Raw genomic sequence first — 20,658 nt, forward strand, 5'->3', positions numbered from 1 at the left:
TTGTACCAGAGAGCCTTCAGTATATACACTTTTTGGTCATGTCACACAATTTCTGGTCTAACAAAATGTTACAAGCTGTAACAGTGCTTCAAGCTTTACCATGGAAAAGCCAAAGCCAGCCTCCACAAACGTGGAAGTACTATTGCAATACATTATAGGGTGAAGTTGTTAAATAAGTAGAGGCTAAAAGATCAAGTGAAAGCTCCATAGCAGCTCTGAAATATACATGAAATTCCCATGTGAGCAAAGTTTTCCCATTCTCTTCAGTTTTGGCATCTCCCCATTGCATCTAATGAGAGCTCTGTGTCAGCTGCAATTCATTCTCTCTGACACAGACACATACGCGTGCATGCATGTGTGTGTGTGTGTCTACTACATATTGCAAGAAACACCTGTCGTGTGTATATGCTGTGGAACCACCTATGCATTCACCACACAAATTGGCGCACACACAATTTCATACACCAAAGAGATATTTATGTATGAAATCATGTAGGGAAGCCCTATGTAACTGAGTTATCAAATGTAGGTTGGCTTATATAACCTTCAACAGCGGTTGCCATTTAAACTCAGTCTATTCCAGCATGATGTAGTAGAAGAAAAGCAGGATACGCTTTTGATAAATTAATGTGAGTTACCCAGCCATAACTTTAAACACACATTATGGAGGGTCATGTTACACAATACCCTCCACTAATTACTTTGAAGATGCTAGTTGTCTGCTCCTGAGAATATTAACATGCAATCAACACGTGGGCAGTTAAGCCTGCTCTTTTCTCCTTTCCAACCAGCTTCCACTATCAGCAGATGTAATAAAGCTAAATAAGCTCGTTTAAAAGGTGTCAAGAGAAGACTGCTCTATTTACCCCTTGTTGAAGTTTTTGTCATCATCCACCCACTGAATGTGCACATGCTCTTGAGGCTCTTCAGCATCCATTTTACCACAAGCAATAGTGAAGTCTTTCATCTCCCTCAGAGCCTGCCTTAGGGAGTCCATATTTTCAGCCGTTATCTGGACCATGACACCATCTAGGTAAGACAAGACACAATTGCTGAAAGCACCCACAGCTATATTTATAAATCAGGAACCAAATGCGTGCATCAAACTGGATTAATTCTGCAAACATCTATATCCTAAGCTAAAGTTTTTAACATACATATGGCAGGGTATCGAGATCTCGAGCACAGAATTTCACATTTGCCTAGGGGCCTACATGTGTATAGGCCAACCCACATAATTTGTACACTACACAATCAAGGCATAAGATTATGTGGATTAGGTCTCCACCCTATAGGCTCTATGCATGTAGGCCTCTAAAGAACTATGAAATCCAAAGCACCAAACGTCAGGCATGGATGGCACCATGCAATCTCCATCTCCAGCCATCCACACGTACCCCCAGTATGTACTTCGAGTATCCAACATGTAAGCTGTGCTTCAGTGTAGTCTCTTAGTAAGCGCTCTGCTGAAAACGTGCAATACGTTAGAGAGAACAAGAAATGTGGTGCCAGCAAATTATTACGAATTATTTTTAATGGGGGGGTTTGCACGTAACCATAACTTGTGACCCCTCCCCACATTCTAGTGTTCAAACATCCAGAGGCTTTTAAACTGAATGGCAATTACATAACCATAATGCATCTAAGAAACACTTTATCCCTTGGAGAGAAATTCAGAGGTCTATACTTGCAGTTTTATTTATTTATTTGCTGCATATCTATACCACCCAATAGCCAAAGCCCTCTGGGTGGGTCACAAAACGAAGGCTAAAACTATAAAATATGTAAGTATAATAAAACAATGTAAAATCTAAAACAACTTAAAACTGTTACATAAAACCAAAGTAAAACCAACAGCAGAGGCGGCAGCAGTGCAGTAGTTTTCCACTACTGCTTGGGAGTGTTAGCACAACAGCCTGTTCCCACATCACCACGCATTCATCCTCCTTTTTATTTAAGCTTGTCCCTTAGGGCTTGCTATGCTCACTAATTCTAAGTGAACCTAGTTTAAAAATAGCAACACAATGTTTTGCAAACAAGGTAAGTTTTAACTATCACCCAAGCACTGTTTCATCATAGATTTACCAAGAAGAACCCAGTTCATTTGGTGAAAGCTGATGTAAATCTTACCTTCTACAATACTGGACTTTGCAAGATAGCCTGAAGATGATTTTAAAGCTCCACTAAACACAAAGAAGCTGGCCCCAGTCACTGCAACAATGGGAGACATGAAGAAAATTCATATTGTATGCAAGAGCTAGGTTTTAGAATTAGATCAGCAACAAAGCAGTAAATAATTTATGCAGTCTCTAATATCCAGTGCTTGAGCAAAGCTTCCTTTAGTGAAATGCTTTGGCAAGTTCAAGTATTCAAAGGAAGCTCAATTTCTACTAACAAATTTTACCTATCATTATGTAAAATGCAAATTACTGCATTTTTTCACCTGACCACAATTTAAAGGGAAACCTAGAGCTTTTCAGTTCTCAGTGCTGAGAAAACTACCCCTTATACATCACATTTTTGGCTTCACTTTCCCTAAGCAATGAGTAGCTACAAACAGATGTTGCAAGGTGTGTGTTTTTTGGAGCGAGCAAGCATTAGAGACTTGTGAACATCTCTTTACTTCCTAAAATGTAAGCATTAAGGAATGGTAGGGTGAAAGCAGGAAGCATAGGCCATGCAACCCTGAAAGACAAAACCAGTGCAATCTCTAAAATCCAATAAGCTGAGGGCCTAAGGTCATTTTACTTCCAGCATCAGGGCGCAACCAGTTCAAGATTACTCACTTTTCCAAAGACCCATACCTGCAGCCCCTGCCTTATGTTTTTGGAAGAAATTATAAATATCCCTTGTGACTGGCCAGCCAAAATGTTTAAAGGATTATTTGCCTTCCATGAAATATCAGGTTTGCAGTCTACAAGTATCCTGAGACATTCAGCAGCAAAGTGGAGTCTAAGTACTTGCAATGGCCGCAAGTGCTTTATTTCAGTGGTGTCTGGTAAGTTAGCTGTAACACCCTGATGATCAGAGGCCAGCAATAATCATTCATCCCCTAGTAACTTTAAAGTTGGTTATTGAAATAATGGTTACAAGGTCTCTTCAAAGTGCATCTCTTGTAGTAATGGAGACAATTTCTGAAGTGCCAAATTTGTACATATTTATAAATGTAAAGTTCAGCTGAGTAAATGCTGATCACTGGCCTAGAAAGGTGTGATGATCACCCTCTCAGAAAAAAATACTATACTTAATTCAGTTGCAGCAAGCAGTATCCTTCTTTTCAGAAAACTGAAGGATACATTTTCTTTCAGAGGAAACATGAAAAACTAAAGGGAAGTTTGTGAACAATAGCAAGTGGGAAGAGCTAATACTACACCAATAAGTTGGTTTCATTATTTGCAACTATGCTTTAGATTAAGGCAGAGGTATTTACCTAGTGAATGAAGAGGAGTTATCCCTGAGCAACCAGTAGCAGGAGGAAAGTACTCACCTGACAATCTTGTATCACCCACCCTCATTACTACTGCAACTTTCCTTCCTGGACTCCAAGAGCACGCTACACATTTAGCACAGCTGCATTTTTAAGCCATTTAAATGCTGAGAGGACCGCCCTAAAGTATTATTTCTGTTCCAGAGAGTAGCAGCACCCTATCTCCAGGTTAATTTAGCCACTGCCCTGGTTCAGGCATAACACTAAACCATGGTTTAGCTTTACAAGACTGAGCCATGACAGGTTTCACATTCCCCACGCCTTCTCCTTCATGTGTGAGGGAAAGGTGAATACTTACACCTTTAGTTCTGAATAAAGTGTAGTTTCCCATTACATCCAAACTCTAGAAACTGATAAGTTCAAACAAACCATAATCACAAATCATGGTTTAGCACAGCCTTCCCCAATCTGGTCTCTTCCAGATGTGATTATAACTCCCATCATCCTAGGCCAGCATTATTATTGTTGTTGTTGTTGTTATTGTATTACTACTACTACTACATTTCTATACTGCTCCATAGCCAAAGCTCTCCGAGCAGTTTACAAAAGTTAAAATATTAAAATACAATTTACAAAGTTTAAAAACCATTTACATAAAAACATACAGACAATATATACAAACATATAACTAAAAACATCTTTGAACTAAAAACAATTTTTAAAAAACCCAACAATAAAACACAGCTTAAAAAGAGTATACAGAAGTCAGCAAAGGGAACAAGAGTTCTAAAAAGGGAAGACCTGCCGGAATAATAGAGTCTTTGATGCCTGCTTAAAAACCTTCAATGAGGTCGGCAGGCACATTTCAACCGGCAGGTCATTCCACAACTGAGGGGCAGCAAAGGAAAAGGTCCTCTTGCTTGTGGCTGCCAATCTCACATTAGGCAGCCACAGCAGATAGCCCTCAGAGGACCTTAGGTGGTGGACTGGGATGTAGGGGAAAAGGTGCTCCCTAAAGTACCTTGGACCTAGACCATGTAAGGCTTTAAAGGTAAGAACCAGCACTTTATATTTTGCTCAGAAACAAATTGGCAGCCAGATTATTGGTCATGCTGACTGGAGATGGTGGGAGTTGTAGTCAAAAGCAACTGGAGAGGACCAGGTTGGGGAGGCTGGTTTAGCATTATGGCTGAATTGGGACACTACGTTGAATAACCTAGATGAAAAATGGACACTAAAATGGAAAGGCAAACAGAAGTAAAAAGAAGTGAAAAGTTACATGGAATTCAACCACAGGATTATCATGCTTGCACAAAGTGTTCCAATTATACTACATTCAGAAAAGTACATCCCTTTTAAGTCTCTGTTCACATCGTTGCCTGATACTCATCTCAGAAGATCTATGAGTGAACATTGAGACCATGTACTTGCAAAATGAAATGGGCCTAAGAGAAACAAAAAACCCACTAAGGAAATGCGAAAGACATGGGGGGGGGGGTGACAGATTTCTGCAACTCTCACCCTTCCGTGGCTGATTATGAATACTGATGGCCTGTGTCTGATAGTTCCCGTCATCATTCTGCACACACACCAGATGAGAGTCTGCCCTTTCATTGAAGCATGCCCCACCTGCTAGAACATGCTCATTGGACTTGTTCATGGCTTTCATCATCTGCAACCAAAACAAAACAAAGCATTTGCCATTACTATGCAGTACTGGACCACAACCTAAAAATGAAACATTTTTGATATAGAGGAAAATCCCATCTGTATAAGGCCGAAGAGAAACTATTTTCAAAGCTATTTCTAAGCTACCTTTAAAACATTTTCCCCCAACAAATAGTAAGGTTTTACTCCTCCAAAACAAATCTTCGTATAGCACATTTAACAGCCAAAATAGTTTAAAACTGATCCATCGTATCTACACAGTATAGTAAAGTATGTCATTTTTTTTCAGATGGGAGCCAAGGCAAAGGCACCATTGTTTGTTCAAAGCCACTCTGTATGTCAGTAAACAGGAACTTGAAACCCAGTCTCCCAATCCAATTATAGTTTATTTAATATTTCATTTAATAAAATCATCACTGTGTTGCTTCTGGCAATTGAGTGTCATATATTTATTCATACCACATACCTCATTGTATCTGTTGCTGGGAATTTTGATGCTTGTTTTCCTTACTTCCATATCAACCACTAAGCCTTGGACAACTGGTAATGTATACTGGTAATTTCTGAAGTCCTGTCAGTGCACAGAACAACTGCAATCATGATAATTACCAACAAAATTTGACTTTTAACAATGCAAGAAATATGAGATGATATAGAAATATTACAGTAAAACACTGTACTTAATTCAGTTGCAGCAAGCAGTATCCTTCTGTTAAGAAAACTGAAGAATACATTTTCTTTCAGAGGCAACATGAAAAACGAAAGGGGGATTTGTGAACAATAGCAAGTAGGAAGAGCTAATATTACACCAGTGAGTTGGTTCATTATTTGCAACTATGCATTAGATTAAGCCAGAGGTATTTACCTAGTGAATGAAGAAAAGTTGGCCCTGAGCAACCAGTAGCAGGAGGAAAGTGCTCACCTGACAATCCTGTATCCCCCACCCCCAATGCTTCTGCAGCTTTCTTCCCTGGACTCCGAGAGCACACTACACATTTAGCACAGCTGCATTTTTAAGCCATTTAAATACTGAGAGGACAGCCACAATGTATTATTTCTGTTTCAGAGAGCAGCAGTGCCCTTTCTCCAGGTTAGTGTGAGGAAGGCATCCAACAATGGATTGACTCCCATTATCATCTAGGAAAAGGAGGGAAGACATGATATGCTGGTCCCAGGCTCCTCCCTGCCAGTTTGTCCCTGCTTTTTACCAAGGATACAGATATCACTCACCTCCTCAAGACTTTACTATTTTTACACTAATTGAATTTCTTCTCTTTTTACCCCCAAAATAGGCCTTGACATGGGACTTAAACCAGGTACCTTGTGCAGACAAACGTCAATCATATCATCAGTCTTTTCAAAACTAGGGCGTCTACCATTCAGCTCACACCCTCACTTTAAGTGATTCCTACGAAAAGGGGGGGGTCTCTCCTGAGCCCTCCCACAGGCCACAGATTTCCGTCATGGAACCGACACGTAGTCCTATCAGCACTAACCAAGCTTTGAGCCACTTAAGAAGGTATCACTTAGAATCCTGTCACAGAAAGTCTTGTTTTTAGTAACAATCACATCAGCATGTAGAATATTCAAACTTTCACCATTCTCAGTAAGAGAAAATCTCATCACCTTCCAAAAACACATGGTCACCCTCAAACTGGATCCTACATTAGTACCAAAAGTCAACACCCTGTTCCACTGGTCTCAGCAGCTTGTTCTACCCTCTTTCTGCCCTAAACCACCCCATTCCCTGGAGAGGGATTGGCACGAACTGGACATATGCAGAGCGCTCAAGGCCTATCTAAAATGTACGGAGTCCTTTAGGAAGTCTGATTCACTATTCATTTCCTTCCACCCGACTTCCATGGGGAAGACCCAGTTCAAAGCTTCAGAGATGTTAAAGACCCCAGGGTCACATATTTGCAGTCTGCTCTAGACATTTGTTGAATAAAATCTAGAATTTCATATCTAGATGGAGTGTAGTTGCCATAATATTTTCATGTACGTAAATGGAAAACAACAACACATTCCCGTTCCTGATTTCATTATTACAGAAGAAAAAGAATCTTGTAGTCATCACTTACTGCAAGGAGGTTCATAATTGTGTGTCCAGTCTCTCCAAACAATGGCTTACGAAATCTGACACTGAAAAGTGGGCATGGGTACACTAAGAAAATAAAAATAAAATCAGACTCAAATTTATCTTCTGAAGTTTATTTAAAACAGTTGTATTTGGTTGCTAGAAAACCAGATAAAGAACAATATCAACAGAAGGAGGAACAAAAGAACACAGAGTCGTTACCCATTACTGTTCTTGGACAGTGGTTCACATACAGATAGATTCATGACAGGAGTCCTTTCACCCATTCTGGTGCCTGGCTGATCAAGGATCATGCCAGGGACAAAATGAGATGTGCCTTCAGCCTTCTACTTGGAGCACAGAAGTGTGCTGGGAGAAGATGCCTGTCCTTTCTGGCAACACTTTCCATGCATAAGAGATAGGGATTCAGCCTGTGTTGAATGGGGTTACACTCCCTCTGAAGTCTCAGGTTCGCAGTCTAGGTGTATCCCTGGACTGAGCGCTGAACTCAGATGCCCAGATTTTGGTGGTTGCCAAGTGTGTTTGCTCAGCTGAGGCTAGTGCACCAACTTCCTAAATGACATTCTAACCATATAAGCTAGAAACTTCTCTTTTCATCTCCTCTCTTTTCTCTCCACTTTTCATAGTATCTCCAACAATTAGGTGGATAATAATGTATCTATCACCACTAGAGTAATATACCATCTCATTATTTTATAGCAGTTCTCTCTCTCAGCCATTTTTGACAAGTTTTCCCAAATCTCCATGAGAATATGTTTTCCTATACGTTGTGCTCCTTTAGCAATGAAAACTTTGACTTGTTTAGGCTCAGTATCATATAAAAGTAAATTAAAAGATTTTGATAAGAGAGATCTTTATTTTTCATAATAAGTTTTTCAATTCTTATTTGTTTACATTCTCTAAGATGTATCCGATTTGAAAATACTCAAACCACAAGTGAATTTGGTCAGTGGAATCACAGTTAGAAATGTCCTAAGAACAGCTTGGACCATAACTTTTTGCCCCATGAATGGAAGGAGCTTCTGTTCCCAGAAAGAACTGCTCATGGAAGGATCCCTTCTGTGAAATGAAGTTCCTCCCTTTCCATACATGGAACAAATGTCAGGATCCACATCAATGTATTATCACCTACAAAACAGTAAAGTCCAATAGAAGTTATTTTCTTAGCCAATCTATATGTACTGTACTCAAAAATCAGTGTTGGAACATATCTATATATTTAAGAAAAACAGTACTTACACCTGTATTCAGCTCCAAGTCTCAGCATCAATCGGATGGGAAATACTTTGGCCCAAGGAGTCTCCCATTTCTGGATAAGAATCCCAAATAGGTACGGTGGGGCAGGGAGCACCAAGTCCTGCAGAGACTGAAATGCAGGTGTAACATACAAGAAGCCACCATGCTCCTTACTGCCAAGGAAACTCTGGCTAAAAAATGAGTGTCCTAAATTGCCCACAACATTACCTACAAAACCAAAAGATATAGTTATTTCAATGAGCATATACCATAAAAAATTAAAGTCAGAATTGCACATAGCAGTTATTTCCTATTGTACTAGTCTTAGAGCAGAACACTTTAAAGTTAAAGCGTACTATTTTAAAGTATGTATTTACAACAAACATATACCAAAATAAAGCAACATTATTTTTGATTCAATTGTATATACTTTATTTTTCAAACTTGAATTAGAAAACTTCACCACGCACTACCTTAAATTGTTCCTACATCGTTTTCAACTATTTGTTAGTGAAATTTACAACATGTGGGCTCCTTTTGTGAATCAGAGATCTTCCAAATATTATAGGTGATGCAAGGCTGAAATAAGAATGTAATCTAGTAATGTAACTAGATTCTAGTCTAAAAATAGATCTATTAGATCTAAAAACAGAACTGCAAGAGAATCAGAATGAAAATATTTCTCCTCTTGGCCCTGTATAGCTTTTTGCAAGTAATTCAGTGAATATGTGAACAGTTATGGGCACTCACCTGTGCATGCATACACACACACACTGTCACTCACATATGTACTTAGAATGGAGGCTTAAAGCCAGGCAACTTCAGTTATTGGACCATTTAAAAATGTAATAAATAACATATGAGGAATAAACATCCCCCTAAGGTCTTACATTTATTATTCTAAAAAAAATCAGCCTTTTGAAAGAATTTATTTCATTCCTGGTAAATGAACTGGTACTTCTAAAGCTTCACTCATTTTTCTCTTCGAAAACTAGTTCAAACACTAATAAAAGATCACTTCAGCTGCATTCCAAAATGATGTTGTCCCAGGAGGGCTTTAATACGTGCATCTTTTGAATGTCTGAATCATCACAGAGTGGCAGTTGAAACTGGGAAAAGGGCCTAAAAGTACTTAAAATACAGAACTTGCAAGGGAAGTGGAAAAATAAAAGGATTTCCGTATGGGGTGTGCACGTGTATTATATATTGTGTATCTGTCTCGTTAGACTTGTCAGGTTTTCCTGCGGAAGTGCAGGTTTTATAATTTTCAAATTGGAGGAATGTGCTATTTCAGCAGTAATCCCATAATTATCACTTCCAAAATTATATTCAGATACAAGACTAGCAGGAGACCTAATAAGTTGAATAATGACAGTTTTGCATATATAAAAGAGTACTTCAAAGCGGTCACGTGCGAAGCATTTTCAGGTTTATGTCTTAGGTGATAAAAGAATATGTTTTATGAGAGATGAAAGTGGTTTGAGAAATGTTTCACTTCTCATGATATACACAAATTCCTTTTGCCTTAATGTCACCTTTAGTCAAATAGGTTTTACATGTCTTTGATACAAAAACCTACAAAACCATCTCACCAGAGGGAAAACTGGGATGTGTACACACACCATGAGGAGCACTCTTAACCCACTCCCAATTCTCTGATGAAAATGTGTTTCCAGCTTTAAGACACTAGTGTTTCTTTTTTATTATTAAATATAGGAAAAATCTTTGTTTTTTTTTAAATTAAATGCAGGCAACACAGAGGTGGAGTAGGACAGCAAAAATCGTGTTAAGACTGGAAGTGGATTAGAAGACAGCCACAACTTTATTATTTAGAGCTTACATTTTGGAATAGCACAGGGCAAAGATTCAGACATCAGGAAGCCTGATGATTCAGACATCAGGAAGCCTGATGATTCAGACATCAGGAAGTCTCCAAGCTAGGCAGTACCTTGAAGTGACTCCTCCCAGACCTCTCAAGAGGTCCCCCAGTGAGGGGTGGGGTGCCCACCCTTCTTATCCCAGCTATCTATCCTGCCGTGCCTCCAGAACCTCCTAGAAAGTTGAGATGACACTCTATTAAGCCCAGGAGCAGACCAGAGGGAAGAGGTTCTTCCTCGAGTCCATTCTTAAACCCTGCCCCCAGGAGACCATCCAGCACAGCCAACTGGTTCCCAGGGCAGGGCCTGAGCTTCAAGGCAGACAGATGGTAGCCCAGACAGATTGCCGCCTGCCCACTGCTGAGAAGTCCCCCTACCCCATGCAACTGGGCCCAACTTGGTCTCCCCATGTAATTGAAGAACCATTTATTTTTGATAACAAAGCATGTTAAAATGATGCAGATAAAATTTACCAAGTTGTTTGCATACAAAGTTGTTCGCATAAAAAGTTCAAAGAACATAGTTCTTAATCTGGATACATTTTTAATGTACAGATAGCATTGAGGCAGAAAAGCAAACCCGACAGTAGTTTTCAGTGGTGCGCTATCCTCTTGTTAATTTTCCTAGCTCCTGTACATGTGTGTCTTTGTATCACATAAGCCAACATACACACTGCTGTTAAGGCAGCTTTCTATTTCCCTACTGATATAAAGCTCCTGTATTCCTCCCATACACAGGAGTGGGTCCAAAGGTTCCCCCTCCTCCAATGGAAGGACTCCTGTCAGAGGAATGGAAGTTTTGTCATTTGAAAGCTGATGTGACTCACAATTGCCCCACGGCAGTATTCAACAATGTCATTCCACCAATGCAAATTATGTTGCACTAGCGAAAGGGACCTCTCTAACACAATGCCAATAGCATTAGCTTGCGCTGTTTTCCAGGGAATCCTGTTATGCAAGCAAACACTATTGGCGTTGCGCTAGAGGTTATTTTCACTAGCACAATGTAATTTGCATTACAACCCCTTATAATGGGGTTGCTACCCAACCCCTTATATAAGACCAACAGAGAAAAGAGTGGAAGAATCTAAAAGTCACTGCTACACACTTCTGATCATTTAATAATTCAGATAAATTAACTGCTGTCAGTCATCACAATTTTTAAACAGGCAGTTCTCTCACCTGCCAAGGCATCTCGATAAAGCTGCACAAAGTGATTGAAGATATCCTTGGGCAAACACTTCTCATCAGGTAAACATTGGAGAAGAATGACTATTTCTGACTGGCCTACTGCATGCATTCCCTTTGTAGTAAAGCACCAGCACTTCCTGTTCACATCTACAGAAGAGAAAGCGCAGTGAGAATTTCAAAACATAGACAAATGGAATAAATGTAAAGTGAATGAAGACATTACTGAAGATTGCTCATTTGCCAAAGCCAAACTACACATGGCCCGGAGATCTCTGATTAGGGAACTACAACATTTTAAAAATAATTAATAGCCATGCATTGAGTGCGTGTGGATCAGAATGACAGCACTGAGTGGGTAGGGATTTAACCCCTCCCCCCATACCATTTTCCCAATTAAACTCCCTCCCTCAAAAAAGCTATATGCCCCACAGGGGGGGAACTCCACAAGGAGTACAGCTTAATATTCCTGATCCAATTCAGCACCCTCTGCAGTTGCTATTATTTTAAAACCATGTGAGATCCTAAATCATGGGTCTTCTGAATCAAATCTAGCTGCACTCTTGACACTAGGGAGTATGGCTTTATAAATCTCATCATTCAGAACATTAAACATCTCTAATGCATTGTTGCGCTCCTTTTGAATCAAGAAATCATCAGTAGCAAGACCAGCACACATTTTAAATTCCTGAATTAGTATTTTGGGACTAAAAAAATCATTGGAAAACTATCCTGAACTTTGGTCCATGCTCACTTCCAAGACACAGAACAGACAGACAATTCACCACCAATATAGGAGGATGGTTTTCTGCTGTGGGAGACATTTTTCATAGGCAAATGTTTTAAAAGAGCTAAAGTAATGTGTCTAATGCAGGGGTAGGCAATGTGGCATCCATGGGCACCAATGTGCCCTTGACACCTTCCCTGGTACCCACCGAGACACCCTACTACTCCCAATCTTTATTTATTTATTTATTACTGGGAGCTGGGACTGATTCAAAGTGAAGTGAGAGCCTCTCACTGTTGCCAACTTAATTTGCCATGAATGCTTCTGAGCAGGCTACTTGTCCTTTGTGACTAGCCATTCCCCACTCATGGCAGCCATTTTATGACTGTGCCCAGGACTGTTCCCAAAATTTCCAAGTGTGCCAACAGGCCCAACAGGTTGCCAACACCTGGTTTAATGCATTATATTTTTCTCATCTTCTCCAGATAAATTGGACTTACAATTCACAATTTTAACCATGGACAGCAAATTTGCATTTAAGACAAACACAAGCGGGTCAGGGCCACCATCTTCTAGCTGCTGCATCACTGATATGTGAGATGGTTTTTCCTCTACAGCATAATCTAAAAGAAAAAGGGTTAGCAGTCAAATGATTACTGTAAAGTGCCCTATGCAATTTTGCAATAGCATACTTCCAATATTTAAGCATGGTGTGGATTAACATCTTATTCAAATAGAGTTGTTGTTTTTTAAAATCATTACTACATTTTCAAAATTTCACTGGGATTATATAACCTGGGATTATGCATGGTGTGGAGAAAGTGGACAGGGAGACATTTTTTCCCCTCTCTCATAATACTAGAACCCAAGGTCATCCTATGAAGCTGATTGGTAGGAGATTCGGGATAGATAAAAGGAAGTACTTCTTCATACAGCATACAGTTAAATTATGGAATTCACTTCCACAAGATGTAATGATGGCCACTAATTTGGATGGCTTTAAAAGAGGACTGGACAAATTCATGGAGGATAAGGCTATCAATGGCTACTAGTTCTGATGGCTATATACTACCTCCAGTATCAGAGGTATTATGCCTACACACACCAGTTGCTGGGGAACATGGGCCGGAGGGTGCTGTTGCACTCATGTCCTGCTTCTGGGTTTCCCATGGGCATCTGGTTGGCCACTGTGTGAACAGAATGCTGGACTAGATGGACCCTCAGTCTGATCGAGAATGGCTCCCCTTATGTTCTTAACCTCTGAAAAATGCATATTATCAGTCATTTCCACAACAACAGCAATAGTGGAGTTTTTAAAAGTCAGACCTTTGATCTAATTTCTGAATATTGTTGTCTGGTCTACAAAAAGAACCATAGGAAAAAGTCTACAAGACATCCTAAGCATTTATTTGATGGTATAGCAGGAGATTTTATATGGCTAGGGCTTTTAGAAACTCAAATTCTAAACTCAGAGGGTTTAGACTTATTTTTCTTGCAGTCCTTCATGTCATATGGAAACCAATGGGATTCACAAAAGCAGTTTATGGTACAGAATGGGAGAAGGGTGAAACCGTTCAAAGAAAAAAAGTCAAAAGTTCCACTAGGCCAAAAGAAGCCCAACCGATTGAGACTAAGCAGCTTTTTGAGCCCTGGCCACAACTTCTAAACTAGTTTTCCTTCTGCTCTGAAACAATTTCAGTACCTCCCAGAATATGACAAACATCAGATGACTTATTGGTTATTTTTTTACTAGCAAGATTAGAGATTCTGTGGGTAGGTCCAGCTTGAATACTCAAAGAAAGCCATGGGATGCAGCTCATCTGTGTGATTTGCACACATTTCACACTCTTGTGGCATTCCTACCAATTAAGGCTTAGGTACCCAGTGTGATGGATGGAATACAGGTTTTCTGCCCAAGGACAGTGCTTTACTTTTTCCCATAGAAGCAAATGAGAACCCTTTACTTCTATGAGACAACTACATCATTGGTATGATCTAAACTCGCTTTGCATCACAGGTGATTCTACCCACTGAAAATCAATCCTTCTTCTATCTGCAACGCTTTGCCCTTTGTTTTGTTCCATGGCCTTGCCAGAGTATAATGGAATGCTGGAAAGTGGATTTTACGTGTTTGTTTTTCGTGCCAGTAAATATTATAATACAGTAGCACAAATGGAAGAGATTTAAGAAAGATGAGCTATATGTTGAAACATTTCCATAAACCAATATTCCTGGATTAATTTCATTTTTTTCATTTTATTTTAATATCAGGTCTTTTGACAGAATGAGGTGCTGATCAGGATTTTCTGCAAAAATCACCTACCAATAACATAGGAGGGTTGGGGGGGGGGGAATAAATGATTAAGTCAGTGAACAGATCAAACAGTTTTAGTTGACTAGCTCATTTTGATTTTAAATACATACGCAATTAAAAAATAGTAGCTCAACAGGGTACGTTATGAAGAATCTCATATCACAATCAGTCATTTGGTTTTCTGTATCAGTGCAACTAAAGAGTTATACACAAATACTACTGTCTGCTCCTTTCAATGGCCATAACTTCCCAGTGTGGATACAATAACCTACCTGTGGAATCAGAGGGCAAGAAAATGTTACAATGCTCCAACGTATCAGACTGGGGCTTGGATACTTAGAGCAGATATATGGTCATTACACACATATTACCACTGATAACATACAAAGATCAGAGAAAAGCTAGAGAAAACTATCTCAGAAATTTTTACTTTCCTAGAAAGGAAACCCTGTCTTACAATTTTGCATGCATCTCAAGTGAGCCATTTTCCCCATCACTCTCCAGTACAACTGAATGATAGTTCGATATAGAGTGCTACCACAGAATTTCCACTTGTAAGAGATTACAGATAGTTACACCCCCCATTAAGCTTGGCATCCACTAATAGTCAAAAGACTATTTGACCTTGACCTAGAAGAGATTTGGGCCATTTTATGATGGACTATAATTTATTAAACCCATTTACAGATATGCTACAGTTTAGTTCTCACCTCCTTTTACACCAGTAGAAATGAGAATTGGAGGAAGCCCATCTTCTGGAATAAGATTCATTGCACTGCCCACTGGACTTCCAACCTGAGTTATACTTCTCGAAAATGCCAGTGTGTTTTCAGTCTACAAGAGGCAACAAACAACAACACTATGTAAATGTATAACAGGACATCCTCCAATCTTAACTTTGTAAACACAAGATACAACAGCAATCTGTTCTATAGATCCTACTCCTCCACTACAGACACAAGTATCCATTTTCTTCCTGTATGTCTGTACGTGTGGGTGTACGTGAGAGAGAGAGAGAGAGAGAGATTGAGATTCAGACTTCTCATGAGTGGAGTTCTGCTCATAGGACACTCTGCTGAAGGTTGTGTGGTGAGGCAATTTTTGCCAATTAGTCCTTCCCTCTGCAGCCCCCTCACCACTTCTAATGCTGTTCTGGAGCTGCTTTTCAGGGGGCTGCAGGGGGAAGAGGGAACCATTTCTCCCACCTTTCTCCAGCAGGAGCCTTCACTGGATCGAAGTCTCTTCCACAAACGGAAGGAGCCCTTTTTGTGGAAACACATGTCTGGATCCAACCCATATTATAGATTGTCAACAGTTAAATGTATCACATACTAGAATATCTAACGCATCTATGTTCTCTTGCTAATGCCATTTGAACTGTCCAACATATGGTAAAGTAAATCTGGGCATTTTCTCACCTCTGCTGGTGAAGTACTGTTGCTCATGAGCTTGCTCGGATCATGCGACACTGCTAGCGCACCTGTGGAAGTTGTTCCAGACACTGTCAACTTGGCTGCATCAGCAACTTCTCCATTGGGTAAGATGCCATCAGCAAACCAAACACGTCTTTGTTCTCTGGGCTGAGCCGCTAGGGAGAGTGATGAGAGCAGCTTTACAAAAGAAATGCATGCATAAGGTGAGGTGAAACTAGCTGACATTAATGTATAAAATAGTGATACAGAACTTTGTTGAAATGCAAAAAGCCAAGGTAGTGGCTATGAATGCTTCCCACACCACAATCAAAAGGAGCATCATTTACTGATTTTGGTACAGCAGTTCTCATGTTGTTGCTGTTGTTTTCTTAAGCAGCTTGTCTCTTTAGCAGTGAGAACTGCTGCAGCAGAAATAGCAAGCAAAGTAAAGGCTCTGAAAACAGTTCTTCTCTATGTGCGCATGTCACTATTTTGGATTGCAGCCCAAGTAAACAACACTAATCTGCAGTTTTATAACACTTTTAGAACGCAGAAATACGTTTATGCTTATTACACATGCACACACCTAAATAACTCCATGAAGTAAGTCACAATTTGGATTTTGTGGATAAAAAAACCCTGAGGCACATTGACTTGCTGAGAAAACACATGGCTGAGTACAGATTTGATATCAGATCTTCTGGGTCCCAGCCCAAAACATTATTCACTGCATCAGACTGGTTCACAAATAGGCAAGAATAATATGATCAGCCAGGGAAATAACAAATATTCAGGACTCCTACCTTCTGCACCTGGATGCTTTAAGACTCCCACTGGTACCATAACAGTAGGTGGTGGAGAGTTCAGGGCACCAGAAGCCTGGGCTTGCTGCAAGGGAGGAATGGTAGAACAGTACTCAGCAGGATTGTTAGGATTAGGGCTCTGGCTTGAGGCACTCATCATGTTCTCCCAGGCTTGTGCTAAGGAAACACGAAACACAAAAAGGCAGTTGGTTACCAAACCCCCACAAAAATAAATACATGCAAGTAATTCCAACCTACCAGGTCAATGTCTTTTCCCTGTTTATTAGCAACATAAAAGTAATGATAGTCCAACAGAAAATAAACCCTTTAGCCTATAAAGGTAAAGGTGTCCCCAATCAGTCGTGTCCGACTCTAGGGGGTGGTGCTCATCTCCATTTCTAAGCCAAAGAGCCAGCGCTGTCCGAAGACGCTTCCGTGGTTATGTGGCCGGCATGACTGAACACCGAGGCGCACGGAATGCTGTTACCTTTCCTGCCGAGGCGGTACCTATTTATCTACTTGCAATTTCTTGCTTTCGAACTGCTAGGTTGGCAGAAGCTGGGACTGAAGACGGGAGCTCACTCCGTCACGCAGCACTCGGGTCTCGAACTGCTGACCTGCCGACCTTCTAGTCTGCAGTTCAGTGTCTTAACCACTAAGTACCAATTACATCAAGGTGACCAAAGACAGGAAGCTTTTGGAGAGTTTACTGTTTCTGGTTTTCAGTATGGAACTAACATAGGTATGGAAGCTAGTAACGAGGTTTTATGGACTAGTAACTTTGCTAGAACACTCTACAAAGGATGATTAAATGCTGAACTATGATTTCAACTTTACCTTCTATAGTTCTTCAAACCACTACATTAGTTTTGTTCTAAAATACAGACTAAAAATGTAGAAGCTATGGTCCAGCAGCTAATTTTTCCCCTCGACAATCATGAACGGGTTTTCATTAGCAACTCTTTGCCTTCTACAAGTGAATGGTTCTTTATATTTTGATCATGACCAATTGCTGTTGGCCAAACACCTGCCTTGTCTGCACAAGCTGAAGCAGCAACCTATAGAGAGCAAGGTGGACACCTCAGACCCATATGCCAACTAAAATCCTTTCATGCTCACTAGTTATTTTGTCAGAAATACTAGGACAGGGTTGTTCCTACAGCTCTATGGATAAGTGGCAGAGAGAGTGCAGGTGGTTCCCAGCACCAGAGCAAGCTGGAAAACAAGCTGTCCACCTATGTAGAAACCCAGAACCCTGTGCTCAGGAAAGCATAGCACTGGGCTCAAGCTCTTGAACAAAGTCAAAAAGCAAAAATAACGATAAGCCTTGTAACACTTAATCAAACACAGCAAAGGATGACACCTTTGGAACCAAGTTTGATGTAATTTTCATTTCTACTGAAAAGGTATTTTTATTTCCAAATTCTGATTCAACATAGGGCTTCATATGACAGACACTTTAAAGGAGGATACATATATGTTCATCTGTCCTGAGCACTTCTTCTCTTGAGCCTGTATGGCATGAAAAAGTATCTGAAACAGATAGCCCACACCTGTTATTTGCAATCTTTATAAACTAAAACAGCCATTATTTGGAATAAACCTAAACATAAGAAGGGGATATCAGGATGTTTAAGCAGATATGCACTCATACACACACCATGCTTCTGTATCCCCACCCCCACCCACTCAACATGCACACAAATAAGTCACCAACTGAGCAATCACTACTTCTGCATGAGTCTTCTGAGAGAAAAGAATGGTGAAGAACCTGCTGTACTGTACCAAAGGAATCTGGAACATCAAGATAATTGGGTGGCTCAATTGAAGCAGATGATCTGACAAGTGACAAGAAAGCATCATCACTACACTACTAGGCACTAGAGCTTTTAGAGAACGTAGGTGGAGAATTGGTTCCAGACACAGGAATACACTAATCTACAGGCAATCAGGGCTCTCTTATAAATGCTTTTATTCACCATCACTGATGAGTAACGGAACAGAAAGTCTTTTTAAAGGAAATCATTATAGTCCAATAAATTTTATAAGACCTCTTTAACCAAAACACTTTCAGGTTTCATCCTTCCCCAAACCACCCAAAAGTATTATTCATTACCCAAATGAAGGTTTGCTACAAGCTTTGCTACAAAAGGAAGGACCTTCCACAGAATATATTCAGAACATCCTGAAGAGATGCTACTTCCCCCGCACCCCTCAGACAGTAATATTACTTGTCCTCCAAAAAAATCAATGTCACCTTGGTCATTACTTTTTAATACATAGTTGCAATAAACCCACAGTTTCCTGATCAGCCTATACACAGGATGTTAATATTTAATACTTTAAATAGCACCTACTTATGTAATCCTTTTTCAAAATGCAGTACAGAATTTAACTACACAATTCTTAGAAACCTTTTAAGATAGATACAAAGTGACATCCCTGAGCTTGTATAATCAAACTTTTAGGCCAGGCATAATTTTCAGGCACAAAAAGTAAAGGAGACAAAAAATGTGTGGTACTGCTGTCAAGGTCATTGCATTACATACATTATTTTTCTTCTCTTTGATCTTCTGTGTCATGAAAGCAGGTTTTGCAAAAAAAATCTGTCTGTTTAAATGAGTTTCTGCAACCAGGATTGCTGTTTAGAACACAAGATTAAATTGCAAAACATACACCTGCCTGTTTTAGCAACCAATTATTGGCTCAGGATTTGCATGGATTTCAACCAGAGAAAATGAGTTCAAGTCAATTTTAAAGTCCTTTAACACTATCTAAAACACTGCTGTGATCCAATGTATACACAGAACTCTCAAGCGCCCACACTTGGGCTTCCTAATTTTCTTCTATGAATCAGGAGTTGCAGAAACAGGAAAGTTCAAGGATGCCCCATGACTGCACCATAAGCACTGGCTTGTAACAGTTGGCACTCTGAAAATAACTTCCATATTAAAATACTTACCAGCAAAAAAAGCAAAATGCACTAGACAGCACCAACACACATCCCCAACTCATGCACATGGATAGCTCTATCTAGAACAACAGTGGAACTTACATTTGGTTCCAACCCTGTTACTTACCATTCATTAGTACCGAATGGCAAATTACACACACTCTGGCTTCCTTTCTGTCCATATATAGTAGTTTACATTTTAGACTGCAGCAGGCTGCACAGAAGACCTTAAGTAAAATAAGGAAAAATATATTCAATCATTTAGCACTCTCTTTTGACTAAGATTATTCAAACAGATTGAATTCCATATCTATGTAGCCAATACTAACCAGTCCTGGTTTATTCTAATCCTACAGGAGAAGTGCTACAGCATGCAAAGTGAAATTAAGTGCTTAATACAAACGTAAAAATTGATTATATGGTTTTCAGATTGAATAGTACTATAATGAGTTTTGGAGTTGATATCTGAACAATGTATATTGATCAGACTGAAAGGCATTATTATAAGCCACTCTCTAGAAAGGACTAGAGAGTGTTTAAAAAAGAATTCTTTTTTTTACTTTTTAAAACCTAAAATATGCATACATAAAATGACTATTATCATTTATGCTTGTAGTGAAAGCTAATTTTTCCATAGGTAAGTCTCCAGAATAGAAATACAAATACTTTTTGCACTTGAAAATTTAAATGAATTCCGGTTGGAACTAATGTCGCTCTGGTAGCATCCCAAGGGCTCTCTGTGGGAGCTTTCTCAAACAGCTTTTTAAAAGGTTAAAAAACCTTTCCATTCCCCCCCCCCAACCTGGAATTAAAGGGAGGGCAAGGCAACATCTGGTTAACGTCTTGGAGAAAAGTACCCCCCTTGAGATAGTGGGGGGGCTGGATTCCAGGATTATCTCCCCAGAGCTTTACCAATGCAAAAAGCTGTACTGAGACTCCTATTTCATAGGAGAAAA

At 39.8% G+C, this 20,658-nt stretch overlaps 1 protein-coding gene across 5 annotated transcripts in view; it reads right to left on the bottom strand.

The window, feature by feature from the left end:
• ZFYVE9 (zinc finger FYVE-type containing 9) overlaps positions 1-20,658 on the bottom strand; it is a 63,280-nt gene that overhangs the window by 4,284 nt on the left and 38,338 nt on the right. For all 5 annotated transcript variants that reach the window (XM_084852529.1, XM_084852528.1, XM_084852531.1 and 2 more), the window contains 12 exons: positions 19,830-19,929; positions 16,750-16,926; positions 15,953-16,122; positions 15,245-15,368; positions 12,721-12,843; positions 11,488-11,643; positions 8,433-8,657; positions 7,177-7,259; positions 5,562-5,666; positions 4,949-5,099; positions 2,131-2,211; positions 867-1,029 (listed from right to left, as the gene is read on the bottom strand). In XM_084852529.1, coding sequence (XP_084708655.1) covers positions 867-1,029; positions 2,131-2,211; positions 4,949-5,099; positions 5,562-5,666; positions 7,177-7,259; positions 8,433-8,657; positions 11,488-11,643; positions 12,721-12,843; positions 15,245-15,368; positions 15,953-16,122; positions 16,750-16,926; positions 19,830-19,929 — 1,658 coding nt within the window. The remainder of the gene's footprint in view (positions 1-866; positions 1,030-2,130; positions 2,212-4,948; positions 5,100-5,561; positions 5,667-7,176; positions 7,260-8,432; positions 8,658-11,487; positions 11,644-12,720; positions 12,844-15,244; positions 15,369-15,952; positions 16,123-16,749; positions 16,927-19,829; positions 19,930-20,658) is intronic.

This window comes from Heloderma suspectum, chromosome 4 (genome assembly GCF_057233095.1).
Source record: "Heloderma suspectum isolate Gila_16-S chromosome 4, 16-S_ref, whole genome shotgun sequence".
In the NCBI taxonomy this organism is placed as follows: domain Eukaryota; kingdom Metazoa; phylum Chordata; class Lepidosauria; order Squamata; family Helodermatidae; genus Heloderma; species Heloderma suspectum.